A 12,944-nucleotide genomic window follows, 5' to 3' on the forward strand; every position below is an offset into this window, starting at 1 on the left:
ATTCAAATGACATCATTGAGGCAGCACCTAATTTGTAGCGGCTGTGTGCCAACAGTTTCGTTTATGACTCGCGCGTTTATTTATTTATTTTTTGTGTGCGCAAAACACGCAAAAGGATACGATAGCTCGCAATTGAAAGTGTCATTGGGGGTGAGGGTGTAGGTGTTTGTGTACAGTGGCTCCCATCTTATTTGACCCAAAACTCTTATATATTGCAAGTTTAAATTAATTTATCTTTAAATGGAAAGAAGATATTAATTAAATTTCTACGAAGATTTCTTAATTAATGCTTGAACTTTGACAACGAATTTCCATTTTATTTATTTATATGTATTAAATCCGACTAAATCAATATAAAAAAAACTTAGTTTCAAATAAGCTGAAAGCCACTGTGTGTGGTGCAATAAAAATCAAGCTTTTATATGAAGTTGTTGACCGGCACAGTTGCTACGACTATTTTTAGTTGAATTACGGAAATATTTTTTTTTTGGTGTGAGGCGAGTCGCCTAATTATACACAGCTAACTGTAATTGTGAACAGTCAATCGGCGGTGACTCGCGCTTGACATGCAACTGGTCAGCCCCCATATGAATGTGTGTGTGTGTGTGAGTGTATTTGTGTGTACTCTCTTTCTCTCTTTTATCCTGGACAAGAGCGAGGGATTATCTATTTTACTCGCCACTGCGAGAGTGCATTGCTTACATTTTAAGATTAATCCAATAAAGTTGCCAACTATTTCAGAGAGCGCGAGAGAGCGACACAGCGCAAGGCCCATTAATAACAAACAAAAGCCAGCAAAACCATAACAACAACAACCACAGCAGCAGCAACAACAAGCACTGCACGCTTTGACGTTGGGGAAAAACCTCTAAGCTTGAAAACCAAATTCAGTCGAGAGCCAGCCTTCAGTCAGCACAGCAGTTAGCTTTTGTCGTGTTGCGACTATTTTGATTTTCGGTCATTACGAGCTTGAACCGGTTACTTTTGCAACGACCATCACGCCCCGCCCGCGCTAATAAAAATTTAAGATAAAATACAGAAAAATATAAACAAATACGAATACCAAATGCCGTACATTATCATTCGCGGCAATCTAGCCTCCTACAGTCACAAATATCCATGGCGTGTACTCGTCTCTGGATTGAAAGGTAAATCATTAAACAATCAGCAACAAAAGAAAGCCAAAGTAGAGCTCTTCACTCTCTTCACGCTAGTAGTGTACCCGAAAATCACTTCTACACAACCTTAACCGTTATTTTCTTCTATTTTGTTAACATTTTAATGGCCAGTTTGATTGTTGAATTTACGAGTACTTTGTCTTCTTTTTGTCTATATTTTTTTATTGTGCGACATAATTAATTTAAAGAGTGCTTTATCACACAATCATGTGCAGACAAGTACACTCGCACACACACACACAACACCTAAATATTTGAGCATCTGTTTTTCTTTATTTTTGTTATTTTTTACTATTCATATGTATGCACGGGCAGATACTTTCTGAAAGGCCCGGCCTTGACTGTCTCTGTGTATGCGTGTGTGTGTAGGGCCTTACTAGACAATGGCATCCCAAAATATTGTTTATATTGTTATTGTTTATTCTATGCACTAATTTATTAAATTCAACTTCTCTTTCGCTTTTCATTGTAACTGCAGCAATTGCTAGTTGATAAGTAAACGCACCTTTTCCACACTCACCTATACATAAATGCTTACGTATGTATTAAATACATTTGTATGTGAATGTGTCAGGTGAGTGCATTGAACAATTTAATGCCCTTTTACAACACTAGCCATCATAAAAAGTTAAAAACAAAAATATCCGTGTGGCAACTGAAAACATAAAAATATAAATATATTGTCCTATTGCTTGGAAAGACTTTTAAATACCCTTCTTTAATTACAAACTTTATGAAAATTACTTACTATGTAAATTATGTAGTGAAAACATCATATAACTTTTTCACCTAAAGTCTGTGACTTTGCTCGAAAACTTACAAGATTTTGTAGTTTTGATGATGTTTCTTGAAGTATTCAGTTTTTCCGCATTACATGTTCCTAATGCATTTAAATTTTGAATTTTAATTTTCAAAACCATTTAACTTTTGACATTTGCGCTGCAGTTTTTGGTTTAAACTTTACAGATCTAAACCCGTTTGCATCGATTAAATATAAAAGTTGCGAAGAGCATTAAAGTTTCGGTTTTTAAACGAATTTAGTTATTACTCACTCTCTCTCTCTCTCTCTCTCTCTCTCTCTCTCTCTCTCTCTCTCTCTGTCTCTCTCTCTCTCTCTCTTTTTCTTTCTGTTATATCTTGTTTTTGTCGCACATTGAGCTGAGTAGTAGTCAGTTTCATTTGGTTTCGCACTGAGTGCAGTTGAACTACGCCTGTAGATTTCATGGTGAGATACAGAAACACAAGCGTAGACAGTCATATATAAATTGCATATTTACAACTATTTTTTTTATTACGTTTTTGTCTTTATAGACAAAGTCAATGCACTTTGAGAATAAACGAAAGTCGTTCAAATATCTTCAATATAAAACTTTGTAATAAATCTAAGAAATAGTACACAGACTGTCAGGTCTAGACTTTTGTTTAATTAGCACACTTACACACACTCGCACACACCGTTTGGTCGGGCGCTGACGTCATTCACTGACCTCAAGTATTACTATTATTATTATTATGTATTATCTTTCTTTCGAGCTTGTCATACTTTACTGTATAAACACTGCAAATTAAACAATGTTAAGCCGAAAAAAAGAAAACAAAAAGTAATTACGATAACAGCTAAAATGGAATCTTCCCCGGTATTTTCAGCTGACGATATTGAACAGTTGAACAAATTTTCCTGCGGCGGCTACAGTGATGAGTCGACGATTGTGTATCTAGTGCATCCGTGTCGCATTTTATCAGCGCTAGAGGCAAGTATACTCCCCTTTACTATATAATAATCATAATGAGTGACAAACATTTCCTCTTTTTGAACATACCTTAGCAGATTCGATTGGGTGTTTCGCAATCCCTGAAACAAATGTATAATAAATAGTATTTGAATTTCTTATTTAATATCATATATTCCATTTTAGTTTTTTATAATATTAAATATAACTAAAAATAATTATATAAATTATACAACATTAATAACTATTTCATGGCTTCCAGATTTTGGGCTTTCGCGTTGTGGCCAGCTCATCGACAGCAGTGAAACAGGACTATAACGAATATATGTGGACTATGCGCAAGGAGTTTGACGAACCTGAACCCGAGTCTGAAAGCGTATCCGTTGTCCGCGAGAATTTATCAAATATTGGTCGCGAGGCGGCAAGTTTAGGCAATTATCACAAGGTTGATTCGCCCGAGTAAATTTCGTTTTTGCAATCAATTTGTTAATATCTTCAGATTTTACTTATTTACTTAGTTGTGCGTGTCTCTGTATATGTGTGTGTGTCTGTGTGTAGGAGAGTGATTGTGTTTTTGTAGAAATAACTATAGCAACCTGAAAGAAAATACCAAAAAACCACAACAAAATAGAATAGAATAGAATAGTACAGAATAGCATAACCTATTCTGACAGTCTCTTCGTGAATTCATCCTTATTTTCATATATGTGTATTTAGCGTTTCAAAAGCAAAGTATGAGCGATAATCAGACATCAGCACCAAAGGAATCCACATTAAATTGCGAGTGTCCACCACCACAGATAGCACCATCGGCAACATCAATTGCCGGTTGTCCAGCAAATGTTGTGACCATTCCCGTGCCCATTTTGCAAACGGAGGGCACCTTTGCATACGTCACCGTGAAGGGATCACTGCATGATTATACTTGCACCGTGTTTGGCCTAAATCAAGCGGAGGTTCAGGCTCTGTCCCAACGGCTATCGGTTAAGTCTTGCGTGAATGGTGTTTTGGTTGCTGTACCGCCCATGGTTATGCTGAATACCCTTGCCCAGCTTAGCTACAAAGTTGTTTGCAGTTGTGGCGAGGCCGAAATCTGTTGGACAATGCAGCGTGAGGTTTAGAGAATTATCAATATAAAAGCATAGCGAAGCCAATTCATCAATCACCAAACAATCAATTGATCATCTTTATCAAACAAGTTTCAAAATAGTTAGCTAAGAATAATTGGATTAAAATGGACCAGCATAGCGCAGATAGTTGCAAGTGCCACAAACAAACGCAGCCGGCACAGCAGACGCTTTCCGACATGGATTTCGATCGCGGTATTTGGAATGCAGGTTAGAGATGCCATCTCAAATATCCCTACTTACCTACTTACTAAATCCTTGTTATGCCCTAAGCTATCTACAATGAACTGGAGCGAGTCCGTGAATTCATCAAGAAGGGTCAGGCAATGGCACGCGATGATTGCGACTACACGGCCCTCCATTATGCTGCTCGCAATGGCAACGAGCAAATCTGCAAGTTGCTCTTGGACGAAGGCAAAGTGGATGTGAATGCGGTGACCAAGGCGGGTTCCACAGCTCTACACCGTGCTGCCATGATGGGTAAGCATCATTCGTTGTTATTCTCTACCATTTTCATAGCCATTAGATTGATTGAATAAAATAGCATGAAGATTGGTGAAATATATGGTTGGTTATTGCTGATAAAAGCTTTAAAGTCATTCGAGCCATGAAAAGTATGTTATTATATTGAGTAACTATTAATAAAATTCTTATCTCGTAGGTCATCTGAGCATTGTGAAACTGCTGGCGGAGCAGCCCAATATTAATCTGTTGGTCCAGGATGACTGCGGTCAGAGTGCGTTGCATCGGGCGGCGCTGCGTGACCAGTTGGAGGTGTGTCGCTATCTGTTGAAGCGGCAGCCGGAGTTGAAGCTACTCAAGGACAAGAAGGATAAAATTGCTTTTGAGTATATTATGGAGAATGCCAACGATGATTTCAAGCTGCTTTTAAAGCCCTAAATGGAATCATTAATGTGACATTAATAACACTTTGTAGCCTTAATAAGTTTTGATCGAATGCAGCCAAAATAAAACGGCGCATTCATGGCAACATTCAATGGACCCCGAACGTATGATTATTCTTAAAATACGTGTAATAGTTAAGCGTAGACAATTTACTTCATTTGTAGTATTGGTTGTATATTTTGTCAAACTGTAAACTATAAGCGCAAAACTGTTTCATAATTTATAGTTTCCCAATTAACCTTCTTTATTTAAAATTAATATTGCTAAAAATGCTAAAAACCCCATATGGGAATTTGAAAATTATTGCAATGTTACCCGAAATTTCCATTTGAAAATAGTAAAACTTTTGGCATTGTGAAAGACAAATAGAACTATATGATAATTACATATACTATATATGGGGGCTATTCGACTAGAGAACTTGTACTCGAACCATTTAAAACTGCAATTTCACAATACATTACCATACACTAGACTATGGGTCAATACACAAACTTAAAATACCTATGCTACATTACATACATAAATAATTATAAAATAAATGTATTTTAGAACTTGCACACAATTTGCACATGCTGTTGTTGTCAATGCTAATCCCAAGACTCGACGGAACGTATGAGACGATGTTCTATTTGAGGCCCACGAATTGTGGGTAACTCCGAAAAATCGCTAACATATTTCTTTAAAGTCATCGGCATGCACAGCGCCTCATCCACGATACGGGCCAATGTAGAGCTCTGCTCCGTGGGCGTATACTGTTCGTGGAGCGATGGATGTTGCTGCAGCGACAGCAACAGTTGCTGGCGTATCACGTGACGGGACAGTGATTGCAGCGTGTGAGGTTGTGTGCTTAACTGCCGCAATTCCTGCTCAACATAAGTCTCCTTTGAACTGCTTTCGGAGGGCAAAGGAAATTTCAAACCAGCATGTGCCAAAAGTCGAGCTAATGTTAAACTCTGTGTGGAGACATCGGAGCGTAGATTGCTCACAGCATGCTCGGCAGAGATCTGGGAGAGATTGCAGCCCTCCCTTATCAGCAGTTGGGCAATATTGAATCTCTGCAAGCTGATGGCACGAGCCAAAGGTGTCTCACTGTAGACAAATCCACACACAAGAGTTGGCGTCTTAAAGCTATACAAATCTCGACGAGCACTTGGCAACTTGGCAAGCAGTATTCTGAGTGTGGTAGAGAATTCCTGAATGTCTTCGATCTGCTGCACGGCAAAGAGTAGAAGACCCTCATCCTGGGCATCCGTATAGAGTCCCTGGCGACGTTGCTTCTCGGCCTGGTCCAGCATATAGGACAGCATCTTGGGCAGCTGGTGATGTATGGCCAGCATAATCGGAGTGCAATTATCGTAGTCCCGCACACTGAGACTATCTCCATGTTCCAGGAGCAACTGCACCATATCAAGATCTGAGGTACGTGAGCCAACACAATGATGCAGCAGATGATGTGATGGTAATCTTCGAGCACCGCGATCCAGCAGTAGCTGTGCCAACAGCAGATGTCTTCCAATTGCAGCAAAATATAGTGCGGTACTTCCCCGTTTATCCTGGAGATTGATACGAGCACCACGATTGATCAAATCCACAGCTAGCTCATGGAGATTACAGATGATGGCCATCATCAGTGGTGTCTCGCCCTCGTCATCCGTTTCGTTGATATTGATATTTGTCTGGAGCAGCAGCTGCGCCGACTGCGTGCAACGATTCTCGATGGCTAGATGAAGTGCCGTCTTGCCATCGCTCAAGGTCTTCGCATTAACGTGAGCTCCATGCTTGATCAGCAGCCGAGTGACCTCGGCAAATCCGGCTCCCACATGGAGCGGTGAATAACCCTCGCTGTTGACCACATTGATGGGTGCCTGATGTTTGAGCAGCACAGCGACGCACTGGGAATGTCCCCAGGCGGCTGCGTAGTGAAGAGGTGTCGCCAAGTCCGAGTCATATAGATGTGGATCTTGTTGACGGCAATTGGGACAACATTGCATCAAAAACTCGCCAGTGTTCTCAAAGGTTTTGGCATAGTAATGATATAGCTGTGAATCTTCGCCAGCTCCAACTCCTCCTCCTCCTCCTCCATTTGAATCTTCTGACCAGCTTTCGCCTTCAAACTCATCAACCCATTCCAACTTCTCCATGCCGTCAGGTGTGCTTTCAATCTCCAGAGAATCCGTATGAGCTGAAAAATTTAATTTTATATCTGATGAGTTCTATGGAGATTTAAGATCGACACAAATACAAATATAAAAAACTCATAGCATACCCGACTACCCGACTCTGAGACTGCAGCCAACACACTGAGGCAATTCCAAAACCTTTCCTGAAGTGCATAACTTCTTTCCGAAGACCTTATCAAGCCACACCCCAACTTCCTCAGGTAACCGGTTTTTTCATTCTTTTCAAATTTGATCTACTTGCTTTTCATTTTTCTTCTTTACGTTACGAATTTGGGTCATTGACGGTGCTACACTATGCTACAAAACTCAACTCTTAAACACTCTCAGAAGGTTAACGATCGTAACCAACCCCAAAATATTTTTGATGAATCATATAGAGTTGTTACAATAGGGACGATTTGGAAGGCTCGGCACGTATCAAAATTCATGTTTACATTTCTGGTAGAGAATGTTTAACGATATGATCAACCCCATTTACCTTTCAACTCTATTGTGAATTCTAAACCATACATGGTTATACTTGACAATTGTGTGTTTTAGATATAATTTTAAAGTTATTTTATAATTTAATCCTGAAAAAATCCCATACTATTTTAAACTGTATTATCTTATTTAGAAAAATATGTACGATCCACAGTTATATTTTAAAATAATAAACCAAATAAATATATTTTAGGAGTTATTTAATGTTAATGTTTTTTAATATTTTAAGATAATTCTCAAAAATTATTTATCACGTTCATTTAGCTATAATTTCTCTTTTGTATTCGAAAATATATTAGTTTATATATACATTATATCAAATTATAAATTTAATTTTTCTTATTTTCTACGTTCTGATCTTAAACATTTTTGGATGTAAACAAAAAGATTTTAAATGTATACAACTGTGTCTTAGCTTATTACAATCATAAAAAATCAAGAATTGCAATTAATTGAAAATTAAAAAAAAAAAGTATTCAGATTACAAAAAATATTAAATAAATATTTAAAAAGGCAAAGCTCTTTGCATCTATCACTCATTTTCCATATTATTTATTAGTATTATTAAAATTAAAAAAAAAAAACATTTTATTCAAATTTTGTATCATTCATTTTTATTGAAACCGATAATTAAACCGCAAAATAAAAATCTGGGGGTTATTTTGAAACAAATTTAATGTGTATGCAAATCATTGATTTTCTGTGACCAGCTGTTGGCCATGAACCCTTTACCCTTTGTGTCGTTCAACTTACTCGGATGGAATAGATTCAGTTGCGGCTCCTCACAAGATTGAACGAGAAGCTCGAGTAGTTCAGCGTCACCTAAAAGGGCAGCGGTGCCAACAGCGGTGCGACCGCAAGTGGAGGATACGTAGGTTGCCTGGGCACCTTCAATGATGCAGTTGAGGGCCTGACCAAAGTCGCCGCTGTGAACGGCAGTCAGCAAACGCTCATTGAGATCGTAGGATAGCATATTGCCATTGGGTTAATCTAATTGAAGCAGTTGCAATGCTAAAAATTAATAAAACTAGAATTGACAAAAGTTGCAGTATAAAATAATGATGACTGCCCGGAAAAGCGCACGAAAAGAGACTGAAACAAACAACGCAGACATATTAAAAAAAAACCCACCACCCATCAAGCGTGCCCCACAGAGAGAATGACTCGAGATACAGAGAGAATCAGAGAGAGAGTTCCGCTCAGCTGTGGCATATGCACTTACACACAGCTACAAAGTTTGGATATTTTATTGATGTGTCTAAATTAAGACTCGCTTTAGATGTGTTTTAACATAAACTAAACTACTTGATCTCCTTCGTTTCCTTGGCATTCTGCAGTGATTCCGTAATGAAGAGTTTAGCCAGCGACTGAGAGCAGAATTGTGCAATGTGCTGCGCATGCGTATTAATTTGGCCAGAGGTAATTGTGGCTGTTAGCCTGGCCGGCACCGGCATGGGTCGGAACTGCTTGATGACCTCCTCCTCGGCCACCGTTGGCTCGCCCTTCGAGGTGCGCACAGCATTTTCGGCCGCCAGTTTGGCCAGAGCACGATGTTTCTCCTGCAAACAATAAAAAATAAATACAATATAAAAAGGATTGTTTAAGGGAAAAAGATTAAACTGACCGTGTCCTGCTTGAAGACCACCTGCTGGTACTTGTTATAGCGCACAGCCTCCTGGTAGAGTTCATCGACGCGTTCAATGAGGCTACGCATGTGATTCTCCAGCACAGAAGCGGTGCCCAGATCCAGGAAATTGTGTCCCTTATCCTCGGGCAGCAGCTCATTTAGCTCGCTCATCATGATATTCGTCAGCGGCGAGTTCTTAATGACAATGGGAATCTCGGCAAAAAGACTCTCGTAGCCGACTTTGAGGGTACGGAATGCCTCGGGCGTAAAGTCACCATCCTTATACATTTGTATGGCCTGGGGTGTAAGGCGATATGCCTTAAGGCACAAGAAGCCGCGTGATGACTTCTGTGTGTCGTAGACAACGACAACAGACTCCTCAATGCTGGTCTGGTAATGATACTGCGACTCGAGCAGGGCCAACGAAAGGCTGTTGCCCACATCGGAGCTCTGGTACCAGCCGACATGCAAGTGGTCGACATTGACGCGACGCAGACGACGCATCACTGTCAGCTGATACATCTCCTCGTCCATGGTCTCGTCGCCGCTCTTGGGGAATGGAAAACAGTTGGTGATTTCCAGGCACTTGTCCACGACCAGACCGAGCAGTGCACCTTGGGCCAAATCCATATTGCTGGACTCCTCATGGCAGTGCTTTACCATTTTCATGACGGCCTGTAGAATGGAAATAAATGGGAAAACATTAGTTTGAGCAGGACACTTTAATCAGCTGCAACGGCAGCTTCACACTCTCGCACGCTCTCTCTCTCTCTCTCTTGGCATTTGTCATCCGCTCTCTTAATTTGCACATACACACACATACAAACAAATGGACATGCCCAGCGCGTGGCATTTAAAAGCACCATTTACTGTTCAAATTATACTCATATTTGATTTTGCACTTATACCATTGTCTAAACACTTTGTTAATAACTTACCAAACCGTCGCATTGTACATAATTTATGGTATTATCTGAATCCTCAGTACGAGCATGACGACCACCGCGGTTTGCCATTTTGACGTTGACGAAGCGAAAAGACGTGAAGTTGGCCGCAGACCCACAAAACGATGTTTTCCAACACCAAGCACAAAGCAATTTTCCAACACTGTAAACAATCAGCTGTAGTGCCGACTGAGATAACAAATATTCGTTTTTTCTTGTTTTGTTTATCTCTGTAAATTTAACTAAATGAAAGTGCTGAGCTTGTCAGAATTTGAGGGAAACAAGCGTTATTGATAGTACAGCGTCAACTTCGAGCTGTAGCTTGACCCTGAACTGAACATTTCGCTACGCTGGCAAGTAGAACTGGAACAAACGGCAGCAACATGACAAATTGGCGTGAATTGTTCCCAACAAAATTGACTTTTCTCATATTCCTGCTGTATATGTCATTGTTTATTGGACAAGGTATGTGTTGAGGGACCTACACAATGTCATTCTTGTTAATTGCCAACTCTATTTCGCAGGTATATTTGTTACGGCATCACAGGACTCGAACAATTCCTACAGCTATAATACTGTCACTGTTGTTCTCCTCACCGAAATCCTCAAGCTCATAGTCTCAACTTGCCTCTATTGCAGAGAGTAAGTAGAGAACAATCTTTGGGATGTTGTCACTAATTTTGATTTTTAATTTAATTTAGAAACAATCTACGCTCATTGGTGCGCGATGTACACAAAGATCGCCAAGTGCTTGCTCTTTATATGGTGCCCGCATTTCTTTACTGTCTCTACAATAATCTCGCCTTTGTGAATCTCGCCACGTTCGATCCGACGACATATTATTTGCTGCTGCAACTGCGAGTTGTAGTCACAGGCGTTCTCTTTCAAATCATATTTAAAAAGTATTTGTCACGTCGCCAATGGATATCATTGATTCTGTTAACACTCGGCTGTATGCTGAAGCAGGTAGACTTAAACAGTTTCTACAGTGATGCCAACGATGACAGCGAAGCGGCAGCCCTCCAACAGGCAGGCGGGGGGGCTGCAGCTGGAACAGTTGCTGCCTCAAAAGCAATTGGCAAGAATATGACTGGATTCGATTTCAGCATCAGCGCCGTTTTTATCTTGGCCCAGACGATATGCTCCTGCTTGGCGGGCGTGTACAACGAGTATCTGCTTAAGGACAAGGGCGCCGAGGTGAACATCTTTGTGCAGAACGTGTTCATGTATCTGGACTCAATTGTCTGCAACGCTGGCATTCTTCTGTTGCGCGGCGAACTGCTGGACGCATTCAGTGCCCACAATCTTGGCAGCATCATGCGTTTCAGTGTGATTATCATCATAGTCAACAATGCCGCAATTGGTATTGTGACAAGTTTCTTTTTAAAGTACATGAACTCCATACTTAAGACATTCGCCAGCGCATTGGAACTTCTGTTTACGGCCGTGCTGTGCTATTTCCTGTTCGCCATACCGATCTATATAAACACCGCACTTGCCATTGCCGTAGTTTCCTATGCCATCTATTTGTATACACAAAGTCCCGTGGTTAATCTCGGCAAGGTGCGTCCCTTGGCGACCCTAAGTGAGGTAACTACCAATCCCAAGACTAAAGAGAGAGAAGACGATCGCAGGCTGCTGGATGAGCAAGGGGATACGGATTTGGAAATGGATATAGTCTAACAAAATTAACGTAGGCTTAATAATGTGTATATATATGTAGTTTCCCTTCTCACTGCTACTCTAGTCACTGCATTTGATTATTTATTGCAGTGTATAGAAGTGCCTCAAAAGCGTGCAATCTTTGTTTGTATGTACATATGTGCGTGTAAATAGCGTTTCCGTTTTAGATATAATTCATATAAATATCAAACTACTTTCATTGAAACTGCGTTTGATTCAAATGATAACAATGTTGTATTTTATTCATACATTAAATGATAATGTCGAATCTTGACAATATCTGACATCATTCAGTAGGAGGAGACTGTCGAGACTTTAGTCCAATTTTCAGATTTTTATGGTTGTGAAACTTTAGATAATCGACGCATTCGGCCAAATGTTCATCCATTTGCTCCTTCGGTAAACGATGAGTTGCATTATATTTACAAATTGCCAGCGGAGGACCCCTGTAATTGCGCATACACTTAATAATATGGCCGGGCATCCTAAACAGCACAATACGATGGCTCTTGTCGTAGGGACAGGTGCCATACTGATCTTCATCCATTTTGATTGCTATACAACATTTATTTAGAAAATTTGAATAATTGACAAAAATAAAATGAACGCACACCTGAAAATTCAAAGTACCGCTACTCTGGAGATGGAAGTAGTATTTTTAACGATAGTCAAACAAGTGTGCTATCGATAGCTTAACATCAGTGCTAGGGGTGAGCGAATTCCGGAGCATTGTAGGCTGTGATGACCATACGCTTGCAGCCCACTGGAGACACGAACCAAAGTTATGCTAGGCACACACTGTGACACTTTGATCTGTGACAGTTTGTGACAGCGTTGCGCCAATTGTAAAAGCAAGATCCTCTAAAAATTAAGTTCGAACAATTGTCTTGTTTAATATAAAATATATTTATTTTTTTTTTGTAATGAGTAAGAAACAATAAGCAATAGGGAATACTTAAGTGCAACAGCTGTTGAAACAATTTGTATGACGTGTCAGCTTTTGTCACAGTCCAAGGTAAGTGCAGTGATGCAGTGTGAACCTACAATTACCATAATTATTACTTACTTTATATGCAAACTAAA

The 12,944-nt window shown here is 39.9% G+C and overlaps 7 protein-coding genes across 7 annotated transcripts; 4 read left to right on the forward strand and 3 right to left on the reverse strand.

Annotated features, from left to right (window-relative positions):
- The first annotated feature begins 760 nt into the window (after window positions 1-760).
- On the forward strand, window positions 761-3,506 carry LOC117781851. The gene is made up of 3 exons (XM_034618723.1): window positions 761-1,148; window positions 2,826-2,929; window positions 3,171-3,506. Exons 1-3 carry the CDS (start codon window positions 1,067-1,069, stop codon window positions 3,369-3,371), a joined length of 387 nt encoding a protein of 128 aa, XP_034474614.1. The 5' UTR covers window positions 761-1,066; the 3' UTR covers window positions 3,372-3,506.
- A 111-nt stretch (window positions 3,507-3,617) lies between these two features.
- On the forward strand, window positions 3,618-4,087 carry LOC117781852. Its single transcript, XM_034618724.1, has one exon. It carries the CDS (start codon window positions 3,643-3,645, stop codon window positions 4,027-4,029), a length of 387 nt encoding a protein of 128 aa, XP_034474615.1. The 5' UTR covers window positions 3,618-3,642; the 3' UTR covers window positions 4,030-4,087.
- Window positions 4,088-4,100: 13 nt separating this feature from the next.
- Window positions 4,101-5,501, forward strand: LOC117781849 (ankyrin repeat domain-containing protein 39). Its single transcript, XM_034618722.1, has 3 exons — window positions 4,101-4,245; window positions 4,309-4,515; window positions 4,697-5,501. The coding sequence occupies exons 1-3, from the start codon at window positions 4,143-4,145 to the stop codon at window positions 4,933-4,935; spliced, it is 549 nt and encodes a 182-aa protein (XP_034474613.1). The 5' UTR covers window positions 4,101-4,142; the 3' UTR covers window positions 4,936-5,501.
- On the reverse strand, window positions 5,470-8,616 carry LOC117781843 (putative ankyrin repeat protein RF_0381). Its single transcript, XM_034618714.1, has 2 exons — window positions 8,361-8,616; window positions 5,470-7,126 (listed from the first exon to the last, which is right to left on the reverse strand). The coding sequence occupies exons 1-2, from the start codon at window positions 8,578-8,580 to the stop codon at window positions 5,532-5,534; spliced, it is 1,815 nt and encodes a 604-aa protein (XP_034474605.1). The 5' UTR covers window positions 8,581-8,616; the 3' UTR covers window positions 5,470-5,531.
- A 182-nt stretch (window positions 8,617-8,798) lies between these two features.
- LOC117781846 (eukaryotic translation initiation factor 3 subunit H) lies at window positions 8,799-10,315 on the reverse strand. Its single transcript, XM_034618718.1, has 3 exons — window positions 10,173-10,315; window positions 9,232-9,909; window positions 8,799-9,166 (listed from the first exon to the last, which is right to left on the reverse strand). The coding sequence occupies exons 1-3, from the start codon at window positions 10,248-10,250 to the stop codon at window positions 8,909-8,911; spliced, it is 1,014 nt and encodes a 337-aa protein (XP_034474609.1). The 5' UTR covers window positions 10,251-10,315; the 3' UTR covers window positions 8,799-8,908.
- Window positions 10,316-10,379: 64 nt separating this feature from the next.
- Window positions 10,380-12,066, forward strand: LOC117781844 (UDP-galactose transporter senju). Its single transcript, XM_034618715.1, has 3 exons — window positions 10,380-10,643; window positions 10,703-10,820; window positions 10,880-12,066. The coding sequence occupies exons 1-3, from the start codon at window positions 10,562-10,564 to the stop codon at window positions 11,859-11,861; spliced, it is 1,182 nt and encodes a 393-aa protein (XP_034474606.1). The 5' UTR covers window positions 10,380-10,561; the 3' UTR covers window positions 11,862-12,066.
- A 10-nt stretch (window positions 12,067-12,076) lies between these two features.
- LOC117781853 (protein D7) lies at window positions 12,077-12,512 on the reverse strand. Its single transcript, XM_034618725.1, has 2 exons — window positions 12,473-12,512; window positions 12,077-12,416 (listed from the first exon to the last, which is right to left on the reverse strand). The coding sequence occupies exon 2, from the start codon at window positions 12,406-12,408 to the stop codon at window positions 12,148-12,150; it is 261 nt and encodes an 86-aa protein (XP_034474616.1). The 5' UTR covers window positions 12,409-12,416; window positions 12,473-12,512; the 3' UTR covers window positions 12,077-12,147.
- Between the last annotated feature and the right edge of the window lie 432 nt (window positions 12,513-12,944).

Source organism: Drosophila innubila, assembly GCF_004354385.1.
Source record: "Drosophila innubila isolate TH190305 chromosome 2L unlocalized genomic scaffold, UK_Dinn_1.0 4_B_2L, whole genome shotgun sequence".
Lineage (NCBI taxonomy): Eukaryota > Metazoa > Arthropoda > Insecta > Diptera > Drosophilidae > Drosophila > Drosophila innubila.